The sequence below is a fragment of the Odontesthes bonariensis genome, chromosome 6, assembly GCF_027942865.1.
Source record: "Odontesthes bonariensis isolate fOdoBon6 chromosome 6, fOdoBon6.hap1, whole genome shotgun sequence".
In the NCBI taxonomy this organism is placed as follows: Eukaryota; Metazoa; Chordata; class Actinopteri; order Atheriniformes; family Atherinopsidae; genus Odontesthes; species Odontesthes bonariensis.
Genome location: NC_134511.1, coordinates 35,962,179 through 35,984,802, shown reverse-complemented (window position 1 = coordinate 35,984,802; position 22,624 = coordinate 35,962,179). Strand labels below are relative to the sequence as shown.

The 22,624-nt window shown below is 39.6% G+C and overlaps 2 protein-coding genes across 2 annotated transcripts; one reads left to right on the top strand and one right to left on the bottom strand.

Moving 5' to 3' along the window:
• Nucleotides 1–1,068: 1,068 nt before the first annotated feature.
• Nucleotides 1,069–12,461, bottom strand: kifl (kinesin family-like). The gene is made up of 22 exons (XM_075469163.1): nt 12,230–12,461; nt 11,581–11,751; nt 9,757–9,945; nt 7,825–7,943; nt 7,397–7,489; nt 7,202–7,324; nt 6,928–7,020; nt 6,743–6,803; nt 6,512–6,654; nt 6,002–6,241; nt 5,716–5,867; nt 5,028–5,140; nt 4,619–4,722; nt 4,268–4,367; nt 3,966–4,158; nt 3,669–3,849; nt 3,307–3,544; nt 2,860–3,020; nt 2,656–2,760; nt 2,392–2,489; nt 2,222–2,300; nt 1,069–2,075 (listed from the first exon to the last, which is right to left on the bottom strand). Exons 2-22 carry the CDS (start codon nt 11,681–11,683, stop codon nt 2,025–2,027), a joined length of 2,739 nt encoding a protein of 912 aa, XP_075325278.1. The 5' UTR covers nt 11,684–11,751; nt 12,230–12,461; the 3' UTR covers nt 1,069–2,024.
• A 3,199-nt stretch (nt 12,462–15,660) lies between these two features.
• anxa1a (annexin A1a) lies at nt 15,661–20,284 on the top strand. The gene is made up of 12 exons (XM_075468591.1): nt 15,661–15,770; nt 16,386–16,462; nt 17,236–17,326; nt 17,612–17,706; nt 17,816–17,929; nt 18,212–18,302; nt 18,429–18,508; nt 18,964–19,108; nt 19,197–19,292; nt 19,397–19,455; nt 19,541–19,663; nt 19,809–20,284. Exons 2-12 carry the CDS (start codon nt 16,403–16,405, stop codon nt 19,866–19,868), a joined length of 1,014 nt encoding a protein of 337 aa, XP_075324706.1. The 5' UTR covers nt 15,661–15,770; nt 16,386–16,402; the 3' UTR covers nt 19,869–20,284.
• The last annotated feature ends 2,340 nt before the right edge of the window (nt 20,285–22,624 follow it).

Genomic DNA, 22,624 nt, shown 5'->3' with positions numbered 1-22,624 from the left:
CCATGTTTTTGGGTTTTGGGAGGAGTACCCAGAGAGAACCCACATACAGGGGAGAACATGCAGGGATTTGAATTCGATTGGACTTGCTGTTTGTGGTAATTTATGGTGATATTAAAGATTAAGTTTGCATTGGTGGGGTTGAAGAGACTGTAAAGAGTTTGTCTGGTATGGAAACTGTTCACTATGGATTTACAAAAAAGTAATGCAGTACATAAACAATTAGTTATGCCACATGTTATTATAAGCACATCCACCTGCCATATCAATCATAGAAGGATGCAGGCAGTACTACATGTTCCTGGCATTGCTTTACCATGACAGTTACCTTTTTTATTTATTTATTAGAAATGTGCAAATTGTAAAGACATTTAATATTAGACTACAAGGTGACATATTTCTAAATACAAACTGAGCAAAACAAATAAGGATTAAAGAATAACTTTACTGCCTCAGAAAAGGGGTTGGCAGAACACGGATGTGGACTTCCGAGGTGAAAAGCAAACTTGGTTTATTTTCAAAATCAAAAGTCAAAACAAGGCGCGGCTGAGCCGGATGACTAAACTGTGGAAAATATAACTTGAATTGAATTTTGAAGGTGCATGGTGAAAACAGCGTAAGGATTTCACAAACTGAAGGGGAAACCTGGAAACTAAATACTGAACTGGGTGATTGGTGAATGAGTGCAGCTGATGAGAATCGACAGGTGACGTGAATGAAACTAATGACCTGAACATGGGGACTGAGGAAAAAACAATGGCAAAACTAAAACATGGCAACACTTAAGAACTAAACATGAACTTAAAAACCAAGACGTGACATAAACTAACATGATAAAACACAAAACTAAAAACATGTGGAAAACACTCATCAAATTGGTAGAGAATACAGTTCAGTCTGTTGTTTGATAATATCTGTTTCAAAGTAGTTTTCTTCATATCAATCTTAATGTAGAAATGCTGTTTTGATGTCATATGCAGTAGTAGTGTTATATTAAAAGAATCATTCCCAGTGGCAATCTTAAAGTGCTTTAATTAACAAAACTCACAAAGAAAATGATTTCAACCCCGTTTCCCTTCTATGTACTCCCGGTAGCTCTCTCTGGCTTTGTCCCTCACTTTGTTCTAGTCCACCGACTCACAGTATGATGTAAACTGTAGCCGCCACAAAGAATAACAAATCCCAGACAGCATGTGCTGAGTGGCCTCTGATTTAAAGCAGCCAATAAAACATTGCACGCAAAGTTAGGAATCATGGCTCTAGTGTGGCGTAACAAACAGGACCACACGCTAGGCCCACAGTATAGATTAGGAAAGTGTGACAATTAAGACTGAGCCCAGTTGCAGGCAAAAGATCCCTAATCAGTGCTAATATGTCACCCTGGTTCAAATTGTTATTGTTGAGGCTTCAACAGCTTTAGACTGAGCATGGCAATAACAGGCCAACAAATTCCAGAATCTATCTCTCCATGGCTTCACAAAAAGTATGATCTTTTATACATAGTAATGTAAATGAAACACTGCCGTATAAACAGTTAGGATTATATAAAACTGAGTTTTCTCTGAAATTTTATTTGATGGATTAATGTTCGCAAATCTAATTTTTTCATCAAAGTTTACTGCCTATGCCAAACACAATCATCTAACCTGTATCTTAGAGAACTTCTGTTTCCACCTGTCAGATCTGACCGACTAAGAAAAACTACATCTGTTTTGGACACAAAACGACACAATTTCTCAAGCAGAATTGGACCACAGAAGTGCTGTCTTTCACTGTGTACAAAAGAAGTGCAAACTCAGTAACCGACTGACTTCCTATTTGGCAGTTCAGTTACACGTGGGGCCCTGCGTTGGTGGAGCCTCATTCTGCAGACCCATGCAAGCAGGACCCATTAAGAAACAGCACGCAATGCTCTGAAAGCAACCGTCAGTGGCCGTATTGTGATGTCACCCCTCCATCCATGCGATCAAGAGAGCTATGGTAGTTAAACATACAGGGCTCATGCTTAGCGTGCAGAACAGATCAGTTCAAATGTCCTCCTCTTCCACTGTCTGTCCAGATTTCAGCTTCATGATCACCTATCAGAAAAAAAGAAAAACAACAATGGAGTTATTGTGATAACATCAGTGTTGTATGGCAGATCAAATGCATTTCGTTTTATTCTGAGAGATTACATATTCATATTTTGGCAGGACTGACTGTAACAGATCGCAGTGGCATGCACCTCTTTCAGCTGTGTAATCTCTTTGCTTTCCACGTTTCTCTGAGCGTTGTTGGTTATGGCCTTCACTCTTGTTGCATAACTGTAAGGTTCAGCAGGTTCAGGTGTCCTTTCATACTTTCTTTCCAACACCACACATGTAAAAGTTGAATGTTTCTGTATTAGTTTCTTACATGAGAGAAGTGAGAGTCTCGTCAAGATTGAATTCTGAAGGTGAGATGTTGACGATCATGAGGGTCTTGGCATTTCCACCCAAGGAGTCCTGCATCACCTGAGAGAGATGAGGAGAGGAGCACAGTTTACAAGCATTACGTTTTGGGACCGCACATAGGAAAATCACAAGCTGATTCTGGTTCAGTGCTGTACTTTTTATCATCTTACTGTCTAAAAAGTGAATAATATTGTATTGTCAGTGGTGACTGCTTTTTAATTGCTACCTGTGTGAGCTTGCTGTTCCTGTACGGCACATGGGGCAGCTCTGCAGACAAGGCTGAAATCACGTCCCCTAAGGCACTCAGAGATTTGTTGATGGAATTAGCCTCCTACAAAGGGAAGGAGAGGAGGCAATGATAGATATCTGATACTTTCAGTTATCTGACAATCTCCAGATAGTTCAGTCAGTGAATAACATATGAGAAAACCTTAAGCTGGTGGTCCTTGGCACCGGTCTTTGCTGCCCTCTCACTGCCTGCCAGATCCACAAGGCTCAGCTTTCCAGTGCTTACACTCCCATTAGTTAGATTCCTGATCTCTACCATGATGCCAACAATGAGATGGGAGCGGGAACTCTCCACATTCATCTCTTGAGAAACACACATGATCACAATACTTGTTACTGAATTATGGAGCTGCGTACACTATGACTTACTGAGCTTTGTCTCAAATAGACCTCACACACAAACAAATGTGATCAATGGAATTCTTAGTATGGAATCATCCAATTCTATGAAACAGTGTTGCTCTTCTTATCTTCTTATTTTCTTATGTACATAGCTGCCTCACACTCATTGCAACTAACAGGATTAATCAAAACCATTTAGCAAGATCCTGTTTTAACTCGGTGATATTGTACGATATAGAGAGCTCACTGGTAGCAGAGATGTGTCGATTGGCGCAGGCCTGCTGAAACAGAGCGTAGAGCTCCTGAGCACTAGAAGCTTCCTTTGTCTCTGCTCCTTGGGCGAACACAACCCCCTTTCTGTTTCTTTTGATCACCACCCGCCTCGTCTGGCTGTTGGGTTGAGTCTGTGCATGGGCCTCACCAGCCTGGCTCACAAAGAGGTCCTGCAGCCTGTCGTTGTACAGCTCCAACATATAGGCTGAAACCTGAGGTCAAAGATGGCACACGAATGAGGAAGGAACAAATGGGATGGAGAAAAGAGGAAAGCAGTCTTATTGTGTTCTCATCATAAATAAGGTTAATTTATCGTGGTGATGTACTGTCTGCTACCTTGAAGTCGAACTTAGAGCTGTTCTTCTGCATGATATCGAATATGGCATTAAAAGATCTGGGCATGATACCAGGCTTTTTCTGATCCTTATCTCCCACCATGGTAAAGGTTTTCCCTGAGCCCGTCTGGCCATATGCAAAGATGCAGACATTGTATCCATCGATAACTGACTGGATCAGCCTGTGAGAGAGATATTCTCTGAGCTGCTGACATTGCTGACTTTATAGTGGATTAAAAGGTACACGATTGGGGCCTTTTATGTCTGTTATTTTATGTGAGTGGATACTCTGCCTCACCTGTTGGCGTCTTGAAACAGATCTTCCTGAGAGACTTCAGCACTGAAAACCTTGTCAAACTGAAATTCTCTCAGTCCACGAGGAGTTTCCACCGTGACTGAATAATCATCCAATTTATCCACAACAATGGCCCCACCCTGCACAGCTTCACTTCGGTTCACTGGACGAATTCTGCAAAACACTCTAATTTTTCCTTTAAGGATAAAGAACACACAGGTGTGAAATATTCAAAACTTGATAAAGACCAGCTTAATCTGAAAACACACAAAGAAACTACATGTATTAGAGAAACATTCGCATACCTTTCATGTCTTCCACCATATTGTAATATTTCTTCCTCATTGTCCTCTCTGAAGTGTAGCTCTCAATTATTTTCTTTTTCTCTTCTTTTTCTTGTTTCAGCTTGAAATAAAAGCACAATAACACACAGCTGTGAAAGTGAAGACTGAGCTCAGTGAAAACATTTATATATGGCCTTGCTGCACTTCCCTCAGAGCACAAAAAAACAGAGGTATGGAAGTATTAAAGCTCATCGTCCAGACATTAGAGCTTTATGCTCTTCCTCTCTTGTGTCTATATTTGGTTTTAAGTCTAAATGGTTTTGATAGGTCACATCATACCAGAGACTTTGAGCTATATGATAAAACACAAACCTGATCCTGCAGCAAGAGAAGCTGCTGGCCGACACCCTTTACTCCGTCTGTGCTTTGGACAGTCGCTTGTCCTAGGATATCCTGCAGCTCTGTGATTTCACAGTCTAAGCAGATATGAAATGTTAACCCTGGATATGAGTTATTCATCATCACCCAGGGAGCTTAATAAAGTGAAGTTACAAGCACACGCTGTTTTTGTAAAATTGATGAATAAGAATAAGAATTCCTTTATTCATCCCACAGTGGGGAAATTGTTTATGTTTGGTAGACTTACTATGGTTACTATATCACGATCATAAGATTAACATTTAACAGTTACGTAAGGCACCAGATATATGTGAATGCTGCCATGTATTTGCCACCATTGGTTGCAGCCAACATAACCAGGTGACTTCAAATATGTATTTACCGTTTATTGCGGGGCTGTCCCCAGATTTGATGTAGTCTAAAGCAATTTGACAGACCTCATACTCTCTCACTGTTTCCTGCAGTACTGACAAACTTGAGTCATATTTATCTGATCTGTAAAGTAGAAAAAAAAATCAGCTTTCACACAGTAAAAAAATAATAAATATGCTAGCAGCTCAGTTTAAAGCAATACTATGTAACATTTCTACCTTAAAATAACAGCTTGAAAAAAATTGTGCGGCTAGAATGAGTTTTAATATTACGTGGCTCCTATGCCCTTCGGGGGTCTGAGTTGGAAAAACTGCGCTATGTAACTTTGCTGGACCGGCCCAGGAGCGGCCGGGAGCTGAGCGGAAGTACTTCGACTTGCTTTCTGGCACACCTACCGCAAAAACAAATAGACCCCTCTCACGCTCCCAGGTACATTTGATTACTCTTACCTTCTCGGTCGACATAACTTGCACCTTCTGACTCCTCGCCGGTTCGTCAACAAACGTGAAACGTGAAAGCGAAAGGGTGTTGTATTTACGACAGTGTAACCGTACATTATCTCCAAGCCTGTAGGGGGAGCTCCAGAGTGGGCTTTTTGAGAAGTTACATTGTATCGCTTTAACATGCAATTTTGATATAATTATTGCAACTGCTTAGAAACCACATCTACTTTTCTAACTGATTTCAAGATCTCTAACCCTTCCTGGTCAGTTGTCTTGTCCCCGTCTTCTCTGCCATTCCGCAGGCGGTTCAGTTTGTCTCTGGCTTTAATCAGAGCAATCCGATTGTCTTCAATCATTTGATCCAGAAGAACTCTGGTCTCAGCCACAGCACCACAGATTGCGTGGGCCTGGAGAAAATTAAAAAAAAAAAAAAATGCTATGAGAACAGTTGCATTAAATGAGGGTGTACAGCTGAGGATGTCATATTTGAAATAATTTAAAATGCAGTTATTTTACATGTTCACTGACGTCTGATCTGCACCTTTTGGATGACCATGGGGAGCAGAACGCTACAGGGTGGCCGAGGGACAGGAGGGACAGGAGGGACAGGAGGGACAGGAGGGACAGGAGGGACAGGAGGGACAGGAGGGACAGGAGGGACAGGGCTTCTTTCTGCTTCCAGTAGGTCAGTGATCTCCCTCTCCCTCTGGTACAGGCTCTCCTTCAGCTCCTCTAGACGGGCACTAGCCCCCTCTAGCGGGTGACCAGCATCACTGCAGGCCTGAGCACACATCCAAGTTACGAAAAAAAAAAATAGCCTGAGTGGTGGCGGTTTAGTCATGAAGTTGGTGTAGGTTTTATGTGATTAGACATACCCACATCTGACAGCTGTACTCTTATCTCAGGGAACTTTTGATATAATGCTATGAGAACTTTAGTTTGTCCCTTTCATTTAATTCTAATATAATATTTTCAACACACCAACCTGAAAAAGGTTGGGTTCTTTTGTTTTGTTGGTTATTTGGTGTCACTGCAAATAGTTTCAACCCACCACAGTTTTCTGTTGAGCTGTGAGTCCTTTGTTCTCAGAGTTTCCATTTTCCTCTGCAGCTTCCTGCTGCTCACGTGGTGATATCATCAGTATTTCTTGAACTTTCCCAATTTCTTGTCTGGCCATCTGCAGCTCCTGCAGTGCTGTTCAGTGTAACATGGGACTTGTGTCACGCACAAACCTCAGAGATAAGAAGCCTTTTCACCTATTAACAAATGCTGCTACACTCACTGGAGGTCTGGTGGGAGTGCATGACGTCCAGCCTGTTAGAGAACAGCTCGAGCATTTTGCTCTGATCGAAAAAAAAAAAAAAGTAACAGAAATTAGAATGAAAAAAAGTTCTACTCAAATATGGCCACAAGAGTGTGCTCCAGTACAGAGATGATAAAGCCTGTCTCACTTCTCTCATTTCCAACCTTTTCTCTGTGCCACTGCAGGGCCTCCTCTTTACTTCTTCTCTTCTCAGCATTCTGCTCCTCCAGCAGCTGCTCAATTTGTGCTGTCAAGCCCTGCATCAAATATAGACAATTACACTAAATGTATCGACCACATGGAGCAGAATCTGTGAATGAATGTCATGATAAGAGAATTCAAATTCATTGCATAAGTGCACCATAGGAACGCTTAAAGACAAAATTGGACAAAAATATGTATGAAAGAAAGAGATAAGGTGACTAATTAGTGACTGACCGCCACTTTCTCCTCCCAGCCAGCCCTCTTCTTCTCCACCTTCTCTTGGTAGATATCTAGGATTCTCCGCAGAGTGTTTAACTTGTTCTGATAATGAGATCTGACCTTCTGCACAACCCACTCCTGATAACCCACACAAAGTTTGCATCATGATTATGTTGTAATGCACACCTAGATACTCTCGCACTTCTTTACCTGGGACTCCCGCGCTGTAATCTCAAAGTTCTCCTCCAGCTCCTGGACCATTTCCAAGTGTCTCTTCTTGATTGCCTCCATGTCCTCAGATATCTGTTTGCATGTGCATACAACACATATGTAGGAGTAGATGCAGAAAACTGCAACCTCGTATCACGATGCTGATCAAATGCCTTCGAGGTAGCAGCATCAGGGCAACCATGTGAGTGTGAGTGAGAGCACAATGCAGCGTCTCACAGTGACTTCATTGTTTGTTTGAACCGAATTTCACATGTCTGGAAAACATTTATTATTCACTGTTTGATAAGACAAAATAAAAAGTTGTTTTGTCAGATATATGGGGTGATGTAGAGTTATATGTGAAATAAGTAATGGTGTAAATATGTTGCTTCTGAGCTGCATGTCCGTATTAACAATCATTATTTTACCTGAGCAATACAGAGTTCAGCTGATTCGTAAGGGATGTAGATCTTGATATCCTGTGACTTCTCAGCTTCTGCTGCCTGGTGTGCACCACTTCTAACTGGCAACTGAGATTCTGATGCATCTGCAGAAATAACATGCTGCAACTTATCATTTACTTCAGAGAAGAGGCTTATTGACACTTATAGTTACTGGGAAACAATACTTACTCTAACCTCAGTAACTTTGTCACATCCCATCATTAAACCACAATCCAGGCCTCAACTATCTATCGTGTAAGTGAACTGATATGATTTAGAGGTACTTTACTGGAATTCACAGTTCATATTGCTTAATACTTTACATTGTACTTTATAATGTACAGTACTTTTTACTCTACTACATTGAAATGAATGCTCACAAAACTTAAGCCTGTAAAACACATAGTATTTCAAAAGTTGATATAAAAAAAAGTTAAACATGTGTTCCTCAATTTTTTCACCTTTTACCTCTTCAAGGAAAAACATGTTAAGCTTGGAGCCTTGTTGGAGAATATTTGTGTTAGTAGTTCCAACAAAAAAATATCAGCCAGTTTTGTGTGAGGTCCATAGAATCACAATCTTCACTCCTTTAAGATTACATGGAATTTCTTTCAAGAACCCCAGAAGAGCATTGACCACTTTTGGAACAAAAGTGTTTCCTGATGCAAAGTAGTGCTGATCTACTTTGATTTTACTCAGTGCAAAAATAAACTAGTTTGCTTTGTTTAATTAGTTATTTAGCACCACTTACAGAATCTGGACACTTCACTCCACTCAGGCTGCACTGACAAATATCCACACTATCACCCTTCCTCCTTGAAAATGTAACATTACTTCATGTTTTTACAGCACCTTGGTTGACCTCTTGTTCATTGCGTTTCCGTCGGTCAGCACCAATCCAACGTCTGATCGCAGCCCACCTCTTTGTCCACAGAGTTTTGGGATGAATGACAGCTTGAACAGTGAAGCAAATGATGATGGACAGTTGGAATCAGCTTAAAAAGATGGGAGACAGAAAGGAGATGCAAAGAGATTCTACTTGTATGTCAGTATATGACATGTATAACACATCAGCATATTTTACAGATGGAGGCAGAACTTGTCACGTGGCTTTATTTGGTGCTGAAGTTCATTAATCACTTCTCTAGCTTTGTGGAGTGGTGCTCGAAACGTGATTCAGTTTGCATTTCAAAGATAAAACCAATGACAAAACATCTGAAGAACTGGAGAAAAACAAAGAAATTCAAGATAAAATAATTCAGGCCCTTGATAGCCTTTGCGAAAAGTGAATTATATGCATATTATATTTGTTTATAATACATTTATGATAACTTTATTGCACTTACATTGGCTCAGTCTTGTGAAAAAGAAAACACAAAACTCAATGAAGCAATCTGCATTTTATTTATAATATTTAAAGCATGTTATACATCTTCATGGGTATGGTGAATAACTTGTCTGCAGTTTAATGTCTATTTACATTTTTGAATAACACTCAAAATGTAACAGTTTTAAGTTTCCTGTTAACAAAGAGGTTAATTCCTGTTTATTTTTTTCTCAACTTGTTGCATCTTCATTCCCAGGCTTATCTATAACACTGACTCGTTCTCTAAAATGGCCCCATTTGAATATTTAATCAATTCCTGTCTCTTACATTCCCATCCAAACCCATTCTGCACCCTCCCTTCTTTGTTTCCTCTCACAGGAATGTGGGCGTGCCGTCATGCTGTTACTTTCCTCCCAGAAACACCTTTCAGTGGAGAAACAGAAATTTCGTCAGGATTCACAGAGAAAGTTGGTAGGATGTAAAAAAAAAAGCAGGTTCAACTGCTGCCTATGCTTGAGAGCAAATAGAAAGTGAAACCAGAGGAAGAAGACTCAAAATGAAGCAAAACTGAGTGAGCCCAGTGGTCTGACCTGCTATGTTGTCTTCGTATGGAGCAAACTGTGTGTTTTGAATTATTGCACATGGCCTCTCCTCCTTCAGCTCTGGCACACTGCCGGGTAAGTCTTCCAGTGTCTGCACTGACACAGGGACATGGCCGGTCTGCGAGGGCACCACCGGGTTCTCAGAACAAGCAGACCCAAGAGTTGTGTCCCAGGCAACTAAGAGAGAAGACGACATTCAGATTAACAAAAGGACCACTGCATAAAAGGCAGTGCGAATACAACTGCGTGTGATACAGACCATAGACTGTATATTCATTTTATATGCAACAAACAGGTATGGCTTAGACAGGAAATTGAATTAAATGGACAGATTCATTTTAGCAATCTAAATTAATTTATTGACAACAAAAATGCAAAAACAGCTTTTGGTGTGTCTTGTAAATTCTTGGAAAATAAAAAACACGAATATCCATTATGCATCTGTATTCAGACCCTTCGCTTGTTCTCAAAACTTCCTTGGAAGTGACGGCAGTCTTCTTTGCAATAATCCTACGAGTTTGGATCACCTTCTCTTTGGATGTGATACATTTTTCTTGGTGAATATTTTCAAGTCCCACCAATGATGGGAAAAAAGCTGCTTAAAGCTGCTCCTGTGTTTTCTTGGTGCTTTGGTTTGAGATGTTGTCTCGTGGAAATTTTACTTCAGCCTGCAATCCTGAGGAAATCATATTGCTCTGCATTTTTGCTCTGTATTTTTCTGCTTTATATTTCTCATACCTCTGACAACCCTCTGTAACAGAAAAACATTCCCTTAAAATGATGGTGCCATTGCCATGTTTATCTGTATTAAAGAAGAATCCCTTCTGTATTAAAGAAGTGATTCTCAGTGCCTGGTTTCATACACACAAAAATTGTGGCCAAACAGTTCACATTTTATTTCATCATAACATCAGAGCAGAGGATTTCACTTCTTATAGTCTGAAGGAGATATAGTTTATAGAATGATGGAGGCTGCCACACTTTAAAGAACTTAAAAATTCATATTTAAATCTAAATCTTTAAACAAATCATATTACAGTACAGCAAAAAAGTGCCTTCCATAAACACAAGTGCTTCATTTATTTGAATTACAGACTACAAGTAAATCTGTAACAGATGTGAAAAATAAGTAAGATTTAGGGTGTTGGAGGTGTTATTAGAGGAGGTGTGGTCAACGGAGATTAATTTTCAAGAGATTCTTGAAGGTGGAGACGGATGCCCCTGCTAATACCATTTGGTTCCTTGTTCCTTGTTCCACTAAACTAACAAGTTTTAGAAGCACTGAAGAACCAATGATATAAGAACCCAATGCCAGAAAGTGAAGGGTCTGAATACTTACTCCTTTTAAATACGATTTTTGATTTTTAATAAATGTGCAAACCTGTTTTTGCCTTTTAATTTTGAATCATTGTGTGTATATTTTTTTCTGCCACAGATTGAGAGGCTTCTTCTGCCAAATGTGCATAGACTCTGTTGTCAGTCTGTTGGTGCGTTTGCATGTGTTCTTCGATGATTCTGGTTCTTGTGGACCTGGCTGGACTTCATATCCAGATCTCAAAGATGCCTGTGCCAGGAACACTGTGTTATTTGCTCTGATGTGCTGACTGCTTCCCAGTGGAGGCAGCCAAGCAGCTGAAATATTTAAACCTCGTCTAACTTAACCTGTCTGCCTGCAATGCCCTTAGCCTCTTCTTTAACATATGAGATCAGCCAAAAGCAAAAACACAAGGATAATATCATCACCATTCATATAAATGCCAGTCAGTGGTAATATATGTTTGCAAGTTTGTTGCCAGTGTGTCGTGCACTTACTTTGCTTGCCTGCAGGTGCCACAGAGCGATGCCTACCCACTTTCTTTCCCAGGAAGGTTAGTGAATAAGATCCACTTGCAGTTGCAGAGGAGTTCAAATACATGACGTATATACCTGTGTCTTATCACTGCTCTTGTGTTTGGTCTTTATTCAGCTGCATCAGTCCAAAATCTGTAGAGAAGAGTAAGTTAAAAATAATTTTCTAAGCTGAAGAAGATGAAAAATATTATTTGATATGCAATCTTATGTTCAACATTCCCTTGCCAACCCCCTTAACTATCTGCAGATGTCAAAAAGCTCACACGGCAGATTCAATCAAGTGTAATCTGTTTGTTAGCCTCTTCAATCTACTATGAGCTGCAAATCTCTCAATGGGAAAAACTGAAAATCCCAGACTTTGAGTGCTATCTTTTTACTTTCTTTCATTTAAAATGGCTCTTTTGCAACATATCATCCACATCACTCTACTTCAATGGGCGCGATTCCAGTTCTCTTACTGAACAGGTATTCACTGACACACGCACAAAATAAGCAATCACAACAAAATGCCCATGTGATTTAATCACAGAACTCCTCCTTTCAAAGGAGCACAGAGGATGATAACACTGGAGAATAATGATTTTAAAAAAGTTAGTAAAGAAAGCACTACCTGGTTGTTGGAGCAGATCAGCTTTCCTCAGTGTATCTCAGTGCAGCTTGGGTGCTGCTTTGCTGACCAGGGGAACACAGATGAGTTGATCCTGATCTCTAAGGGGAACTAAACTCTCAACAGTCTTTAAATATTAACCTGCCTAGATGGAGTTTCACCAGGTTCTGGCTTTAATAACACAGAGCCCTCTGGTAAAAAGATGCCCCACAACCGTCCTCAGGTTTCCTGTGTGTATGATAGAGATTGTTACCTGATACTTTGTCACACTCTCAGACACACATATGTAGTTTATACACTCACTCACTCCATTTAGTTGGTGTCTCTAGTTTTCATTTGTTTTCCATGAAACCTTGTGGGAGAAGGATGTCATGACATTCTCATGACTTCTGGCCTAGTTACATTGTGTGCCTTGCTGACTGGTTCAGATGAATATTGTTGATAGTTAGAAGAGTTGTTTAACATTAGGCGCCTCCAGAGAGTGCCACGTACGCTTGTTTTGATAAGGACCAGCATAAAGAGAGATCACAGAAGGAAGACGGCGGACATTTTGTACATTCTGTATGCATATTTGCTGTGACAGTTTGTTCAATAAACTCCCCAATGGACGGCTGACCAACGCGTGATTCGACTCATTTTCTCCACAACAACCTCACACAGGAATATAACTGAAATAGGTCACCTACATCCAGGCACCGTGGAGAGTCAGGACATAATCTGTGGGGAGGTTTGTTTTACAGATGACAATTAGAAATAAATTATTTGCAAAAGTGATATATCTGTCCTCCAAAAGGTGCAATTATTGTAGACAATCAATGCCACTGTTACCGCTGCATCTGCTGCTTCTGACTATCACTGCACTCTTCTGCCCTGCTGTTCTTGGCCAAGCTCTTCCATAAGGATTTCCTTTCTTTTGTAGCCCAAGAAACTCATTTGGAACATTTGGACCCCAGCTTGAGCATCTGCTTAACATACCTTACTTAAAGATAAATCCGCCCATGATGCCACTTTAATGAAAAGACAGCTTTGCCCACTCTTCCCTTTTTCACAATCCAAACCCTGTTCTATCCATACTCCACCACAAGATAAAATAAAAGTGTTGCTTTGCCAAATATGGCAACTCTTTTGTCACTGAGGGCCTTTGATTGTTTGATGTAATGACAAAGTCTGACTGTGTTAACGTTACGTAAATACATCCGTATCTTGCCTATAAATCACAGCTGTGTGACGGCATTTACCCTCTGTTAAGACATGTAGTTGTGTCATACCCTGGCTTTGCTGTCATAACAACTTGCCACACCTCAAAGAAACCCTTACCTCATCACACCTGAACCAGACTCTTTAAAAGAATTTTAAGGTGGTCTTGGCATATTTTAGTGTTTTTTGTAGTTAGACTAATCATTAAAATATACTTAAAATGAGGTAATGATTAGTTAACCTGAAATTTGCTATTTAGTTTTAAGTGTTTACTAGTTTTTTTGTGCTAAATGTATTTCAGCTGTAATTAAGTCGTGGAAAAGAAGACTTTGAAGAGGATTTATTGTACCTTTGTGTGCTAAAATGGAACAACTTAAAGTATACTTTGTAAACTTAAGTCCTTAGCTGTGTATGTTCTAATTTACATGCTTGATTAGTGAGATAAAGTTTGATTACTTTGTTTAATAGTATCCCAAAAATGTATTAAAAAAGTGCCACTAGTATTGAGGCAATATGCTTACTTTATTGGTAGTACGCTCAGTGATACTTTTCTCACATTTCTATTAGTACATAATGGTAACATACCAATATACTTTGATCACTTAATGGGTTAAACTACCTAAATAACTAGTGTTATTATGAAAAATAGTGAATTTACCATGGTTCTGGTATACTTTAAGATAGTTAATAAGATATTTTTTTGTTAGTACATTTTAGTTAGGCAATATATAATTGAAAATGTGAATATATTTGAAATACAATCAGGCATTTTCGTTTTTCACCAGGGTTTGATCAGCTGTTCTCACCTATAGTTATTGCAATGCTGAGGTTCCAGATAGATCGTCAGTAGTAGCAGTGGATTAAATGGACTGTCACGTTTAAAGCACTCATTTGTAGAGAAGAGATAAAAGAATTGAAAAAGAATAGAAATGTTATACTCCACTCCGCCCTCAATAAAAAAAACAAAAATGAACAACAACAACAGAAAAAAACATGTATCATTTCAGGAAACTCTGGATTCTGGAAGAACCTGGAAGTGAAGGATTAAAGCTGTATGTGTGTCCCTGTAGGGGCTCAGATAAAGTGCTGCTTTAAAGAGGATTCCTTGTGCTAGGCTGCAGCGAACACTTGAGTAAAACAATTGAGAAGCAGCATAAGTACTCGAAATCTTTATCTAAGTAAAACTATTATTACCAAGTAAAAAAGTTAAAAAAAGAAGAACTAAATAAAGGTAGCAGGTGCGGCATTAATGGTTAAGTTTAAGCGAATATCAACAACTTGAATCTCTGTTTAGTTGTTGAACATAGCCGTGTGCATCATCATTCTGTAAGATCATGAGATGTCATTGGCATCACTGTCCAACATGTCTCTAAATTCAGGTTTTTAAGGTCTCTGAAAATCAGTCACTTTTTTACTTTTTCACAATGCTTTTTCCAGCTGATCCAAGAGGGTTATCTAATGCTGTATTTATTTATTTATTTATTTACTGACTTATCTAATTGTCTTTTATCTTCTTCATCTTCTTCCATAGTGTATCTATTTAATATGATTTATCCAGGGGCATAATCTGTTTTACATACTTATCATAAATTTTCAGCAAAACTCAAAAGAAAATCTTTTGAATATTACAGAAATTCTAACTGATCCCATTTGCAAATGCAAGGACAGAACATTTATGAGAAAATTCCTTCTCAAAAATTACCAGTAAGAATTAAAACTTTAAGACAAATATGTAGAAAAAAAGTACATTATTTGCCTTTGTGACAGACAGGAGCAAATGTTTAAAAAATGTTGCATAAAATATAATGACTGTCAGAGCAGTTTAATCAATACTTTAACCACTTTCTAGCATACTTTATTAATCAAAGGTTAAAGTACACTGTTGTCATATGAAACTTTCAGTGCGTGAATAAATGCAGTAGAAGTAGTCATGTTGATATAAAAACTCAACAAGAAGGTATCCCATAAGGTTTGTCAACACAAACAAGCCACCCCAGATGTCCTGGATGTAGGCTATCCCAGTGATTTTCCACGAGATCACGATTTTTTATGAAGTATTAGGACCTGGCACTTTCTCAGCACATGTGTTTCACTAAGCTGCGTGGCTGTTTTAAATCCTGGTGTTCACGCACTGGATACTGCTGTGCGTAATGGACGGAGCCCAGCTGCGCACTGCTGTGTGCGGCAGCAGTTCAATCCAATAGCAGCTGTGGAGGGGTGTATATGGGCCGAGCCACCTAGTGAGTCACTAGGTGTGGTTTAACACGAGTACAAAAACCCTCTTTCTGAAACTGTAATTCTCCTCGAATCACAGTGAGACTAACTTTCTCCCCTCTGAAACCACTTGGTAAGTTATTCATCTGTAATGAAAAGCTTGAATTTGCTCTCCCGCGTTTACTTTGCGATTTTTGTTGAGTTTCTAACTTAATGGGATGGCTGTAAGTCTCGTCTTCCTGAGGGTATTGACATAGCCTATGAGGGTGTGGTTGGGAAAGTAACGGAGATGTTTTGGCTTAATTAAAGTACTGACGTGATTTAATTACGCGGTGGAGTTGTTCCCATCGGTTGATGCTGTAGTTCAGAATCAGAATTGAATAACGTCTAAAAGTAGACGTGGGTGTGGCCCATCAATCTACACGTTGATGCAATTACTGAAAACCTCCTCACATAAACCTCTAGAAATACACAGTTACGTTTGTGCTCACCAGCCATGGATGACAGAAGAAAAAGAGGTTTTCTTTCTTACTTCTTTGATGGACATTAACTTTCCTTAAGCAGGATCAGTAAAAGAGCAACCATCTTTTTTTTTTTTGGATGTATGTGTATGTGTATTCAGTGTATGTTTATAGGAAGGTGTTCCATTCTTTCTCAGAGCAGATACATTTCTAAACACCAATTTCTGCTGATCATGTTAGTGTCGGACTTTCTGATTTCTTCCTTAATGTTGTCCTCTCTTTTACAGACACCAGCAATCCCACCATGTCTTTCATCCAAGCCTTCATGCAGCAAACAGTCTATCTGGGCATGCCCGATGAGTCAGTACGTAGCTCTGTGTTTCTGTTCCTGTTGCTAAGGCCAACCAGCCCGTTTTTTCCTTTTTTTTTTCTCTTCCTGTGGTATGCTTGGGTGGAAAAAATGATCAGGCAGACAGAGGCGTGGAGAGAAGTTAGAAGATAGTGAGGGAGAAGAATGAATTAGTTTAAAGGTGAAAACGGGAAAGGAAAGGGGATGAAGCTGAGCACAAAGATAAGATGGGAGTTGCGTTAAAGAGAAAGGGAGTTTAAACTGTAAAGTTCTATGAAATTGGAATGATGACTATTCAGAGTCTTGGCAGTGTGTGACTCAAGAGCAGGAATTTGTGCCCCTCCCTTTATAAACTCAGCAAGCAGAACAAAATACTGCTTCTCCTTTCCCTGGTTGCTTAAAGTGAACGAGGGGAAAGTTGCATGAGCTTGTGCTGCATGATTTCGGCGTGAGCTCTTTAACTCTCCAGTTGCTGTTAGGTTCAGTCCAACAGGGCGTGTCTAGGGATTTTACAGCGCACTGTGATGAGCTTTGAGAAAATGGAGGACATGGAGGGCAGAGTAGTTCCCAAAAGGGATATAAAACCTGTTGCAAATATGTTTATTATTTTAGTGTATTTTGTATGTTTTAAGCTGAAGAATCGATACAGGCAATGTGACTGATAAATTGGTCCCAGCACTTATCATCTAAAGTACTGGAAAAATGCACTTGTGTGACCCACCTCATGCACACCTCAGAGCAGAAGTCAAGTATTTACCAAACACACAATAATCCGCATTTTCTCTCAGGTCCTAAAGAACGAGGGAACAGTGACTGCAGCTCCCAATTTCAGCCCGAGTGGAGATGCAGCAGTCTTGGACAAGGCCATCAAGGCAAAAGGTAAACTTAAAAGGCACAAAGGGATCCTTTTTAGCATGTGTGAACATGTTTTGGCCTTAGATGGCATTTCTCCATCTAGGGACATCTTTTTCTGTTAAGACTGTGAACATCCTCTGCTGGCCAGCATGCATCATTACAGTGTATAGTGCTGTTATTCATGAAACTGGTCAAATATTTTTTCTGCACATCTCTCTGTGGGTCCTCACCTTCAATAAAATACACTGTCTGTACTGCCATATTGATTCAGAATGACAGAAATTGTTTTTCTGCTCAATCACACTGCAGGTGTGGATGAGAACACCATTATTGAAATTCTGGTCAAAAGGAGCAATGAGCAGAGACAGCAAATCAAAGAGGCCTACCAGCAGGCCAGTGGCAAGGTAAGGGAGACTGCACACACATGGTGACATGAAGATGAAAAAGTCTTTAACTTTTGTTCCTCAGCAGTAGTTTCCCACACTCCCTGAGCACTCCATTATTCCCCTATAGCCTCTGGAATCGGCACTGAAAAATGCTCTGAAAGGAGATCTGGAGGATGTGGTGCTGGCTCTGCTGAAAACACCTGCCCAGTATGACGCCCAGCAGCTGAAACTGGCAATGAAGGTACCCAAACACTAAAACGCACAACCCACTCTAAATAAATAGTGATATAAATGCATGAACTACTTAAACCTTTGCAAATCAATGGTAGTGGAAAACCTCTGTAGTGACTGCTTTTGTCTCACCGTCTGTTATTTTTGGTGTATAATACCATCTGCCCACTTCCACATATTCTCCCATTGTTTTCTTAATGGGAGGTTGAGAGCTGCTTGTTTGAGTTGGGTTTGTGAACAGTTACTGGTCTTTCTCTATGTTAATCTATCTCTCACTGCATCCCTATCTCAGGGTCTTGGAACAGATGAGGATACCCTGACAGAGATTCTAGCTTCCAGAAACAACAAGCAAATCCTGGACATAAAGAAGGTCTACAAGGAAGGTGTGTGCCAACAAAGTTGAAGTAGCAGTTCTAAAATAAGAAAAGGCCAAACTGCCCCTCCCTTTTTTTTTTTTTTTAAGCATTTGTTTTGTGCTATAATGTAACTTTCATCATTTATGTTCCAAGAATACAAGAAGGACCTGGAAGAGGACATCAGATCTGACACCAGTGGGGACTTCAGGGCTGCCCTCCTCACACTCTGCAAGGTACACGTGTCTACATTTCCTTTCTGTCTTGTGTGCTTTCTTTGGTATTTTGTTGCCACATTTTGGGGGCACATTTACTACAATTAACTATTCAGTCACAGCACCAGGATACTGTTAATATCTGAGGCAACAAGACACTCCCTGCTGTAAGCTGAAACTAGTTTGCAAAAGATAAACTCGCTCCCTTGACACACATTCATTTATAAACACATTTGGGCATCTAAAATGATCAACTCATTTCAAACTCAAGATAATGAACATCTGCTTAGTTTAAATGATGTCAAACATTTGCTGGGATTTTTTTTAAAGTTCAAAATGGCTTAAATAATTTCCCCTTATGTTTTTATTTTTTTTCTTATATAGGCTCCTAAAAATGCAAAGAAATGTTGGCCTTACAGCACATCTGTTCATCACAACATCAGTAACTGAACTTGGTGTGTTTCTACATGTCACAGGCCAGCAGGACCGAGGGAGTTAGCGAGCAGCTGGTTGACAGTGATGCAAGAGCTCTATACGAGGCAGGGGAGGGTAGGAAGGGCAAAGACTGCTCTGTCTTCATTGATATCTTGACCACCAGGAGCGCTCTTCATCTTCGCAAAGGTACACTAACTTTCCACTGTGTAAAGTAAAGTCTGTTTTTACTTTTTGTCTCTGTCAGATGCTTCACTCTTGTACTTTTTTCTTTCAGTATTTGAAAGGTACTCAAAGTACAGCAAAGTGGATGTGGCCAAAGCTATCGACCTGGAGATGAAGGGAGATATTGAAAGTTGTCTCACAGCAGTAGGTAAAGGCAGATACCTGAACTATAACTATATTACCTGAGTATTAAACCATCATCTTGTGCTCACGATAGATTTAAACTTGAACTATTGTTTTAAAATACCACAGTGAAATGTGCTGGAAGCAGGGTTGGCTTCTTCGCAGAGAAGCTCTACTTGGCCATGAAGGTACACAATGTTTGGGCAACTTCACACATGCACACGCAAACATACATACATGTTGTGCCTTCTGTGACACTTTTGTTCTCATTAGGGTAAAGGCACCCGCAAACATATCCTGACTCGCATCATGGTCAGCCGCTCTGAGATTGATATGAAACGGATCAAGGACGAGTACAAGAAAAACTACGGCAAAACACTCTACCAGGAAATTCTGGTAAGCAAACATCTAAAGATAATGACAGTAAACAGGTCTTCAATTGTGCTTTGAGAATTTATTATTATTATTATTATTTTTTTTTAAAAGAAAGGCGAACCAAGGCTGATTAAAGACTTACATTTTTTTTTTTTTTTTTTTTTAGGATGACACGAAAGGAGACTATGAGAGGATTCTGCTCGCTCTCTGTGGTAGTGAGAACTAAGAACCTGTCACTGCGATCAAAGTTCAAAAGGCCCATGATCGCCCATGATGTGGTAGACCGTCTACTATATCTTGTTCTGAATTGTGCCTTATGCACTCGTGGAAAACCAACAAGATGTCTTTCTTTATCACAGTCCTGACATTTAGCAAGCTGAACATGGAGTTTGCACTGCTTTAACGTACATATTCTTTGCTGGTAATTATGTTTTATTCAGAAGTAATTCAGCGAATATCTGACAACATCTTGCGACTGGACTTATACACAGACTTTGTGCTCTGTTTCTGATGCTAAATAAGCCAAAGTCAGTTATTACAGTGCAGATGATTTACAGAGATCACTATGTACCAATCATTTAATGGTAGTGTTAACCATGGAGGAGCTTTCACATCTGCAAATACATGCTTTTTTTAATGAAATGCTGTCTAAGGTGTCGTCTGTTTTTTGGTTTTTTTGCACCTGCGCATACACCACACATCAGTCACAAATGAACTTATCCATATCTTATATTATTGAATGATTGAATTTGCAGCATGATCTACAAATAAAGATTGTTTTGCATTTTTGAGAAACATCCAACAACAACAAACCTCAAATTCCTCAGGAAGCATAGTTAGTTTACAAACCATGTTAATGCAGCAAAACATGAAAACATCGAGGCGTGAACAGTAAGTCACACAATTATTTCATCGTATTTTAAGGACCTGGCACGTTGGGTAATAAAATATGGCAAAGAGGCATGTGACGGACAAGTAGTCCAAATGTGTTGTTGCTTCCAATTTGACACATGAATTTGAAATGATTCAAAAGGAGAAAAAAATAAAATAAACGTAGATTTTTTTGTGAATGATATTTATCAGCATTCAGTAGGCTACATCCTAAATTTGTGACCATTTTAGATTTTTTTCCCATAATAATGGCATTGATTTGAGTGGAGCAAATTAGTGTCTCTGAATTTGGTAACTAATTTTGCTGCACTACAGAATCGTGAGTAGGTATAATTCAACAATGGACACGTCTTGATATGTAAGACATTTTTTATTGCACAACCGTTTGGCAAAGTGGAGTGCTGGAATCCAGTTTGCGTAAGTACTGAGAGGACAAAGAGGGTATAACTGGCAAAGCAAGTTGGTATCACCAAAGGGTGGTGGAGTTGTAAAGAGTAAAAGTAATCAAGAATGGTCCGGGTACTAAAGTATAATCCGTTTTTCTGTCAAAACGAAAAAACGAAAAACGGAAGTAGCTGTCCTTTTTCCTTTTTTCGTTTTAAACCAAAAACGAAAAAACGGCAAAAAAAACGGATTTTGTTGATTTCATAAAAAAACGAAAAACGAAAAAACCAAAATCAAATTACGACCCAAATTTGGTTTTTGGAAATTACTTTTTTCATTTTTCGTTTCTTACGTTCGAACATGACGGCAGGCAGACCGGAAGCGGAAGTAACGCCAAAATAAAATTAGCGTGCTAATTTAATATCAAACATATTTTCCGCTTTTTATACACCCATTGTAGGTAGTAGGCTGCATTTATTTTAGTTAAGTGAAACTACAACAGCTGGTTGTTTGGGAGAACGTGATAGCCTATATAAAATTATAATACGCTTAAAAAAAGTGACCACAGCCAAATATGACAAAAGATGAGGCTAGCCTTTCATTTCTAGCTGAACATTGCATCTACAAACCTTAAACAAAATAAACAACCGTCTTTTTTTTTTCTTAAAAGATGTTTTATATTGTTTTCATATAATTTTCTGATGGCAATTATAGAATGCGAGTGCGTGTGTTATATTGAAAGCGAGGCTGTCTATGAATATAGACAACAGTGAGGTTTTTTTTTTAATGTGTTTAATTTTTTCAATAAGCAGACATACAAAAGACAAGACTAGACAGAATAATAAAACGACGACAACAACAACAAGCTGGGAACAACAACAGAAAAATCAAAAACTCAAATGGAAGGATCAGTTTCAGATAGATGTGACAGGTACATTATACAGTATTAAATGAGCTAGAGATACAGCGGGAGCTGAAAAAGAATAGAGACACCCCCCCCCCCCCCCCACATGTCTTTATTAATATTTTGTTTACTTTGTTTACTCCACTTTGTCCGCACACCTGCAACATTTTGGCTTCAAAGGAGCAAAATGCAAGGTCACATTACAGGGTCTGACATGTTCACTCTTAACTGTAGGCTATGTCAGGGTGTATTTTACTGTAATCTCCAGCAATCCTGGCATGGGCCCACTGGGAAGGCCCAGAAGGAGAGAGACCGGGTCGAGATCGAGGTCCTTTTTCACAATCTTTTGCATTTCAAATAAGATATTACTCCAATAAATTTGTATTTTAACACAGGATCAGAAACAGTGAGTAAGATCACCAATTTCTGTCAGAGACTGTGGTCAGTAGCACTGGAACTCCACAAGGAACGGTGCTCTCCCCGGTGTTGTTCACCCTGTACACCACTGACTTCAACTACAACTCAGAGACCTGCCACATGCAAAAGTTCTCGGACGACACCGCCATTGTTGTATGCATTAAGGATGGGCAGGAAGGGGAGTACAGGGGACTGGTGGAGAACTTTGCCGGATGGTGCAGGACCAACCAGCTGCAGCTGAACACCACCAAAACAAAGGAAATGGTGGTTGACTTCAGGCGAACCACCCCGCCCCTGGTGCCTGTCTCTATCGAGGGGGAGACAGTGGAGACAGTCTGCCTCTTTCTGTCTGCCTCAGTGCAGGTCCCAGCGGGCTCTCAATACAA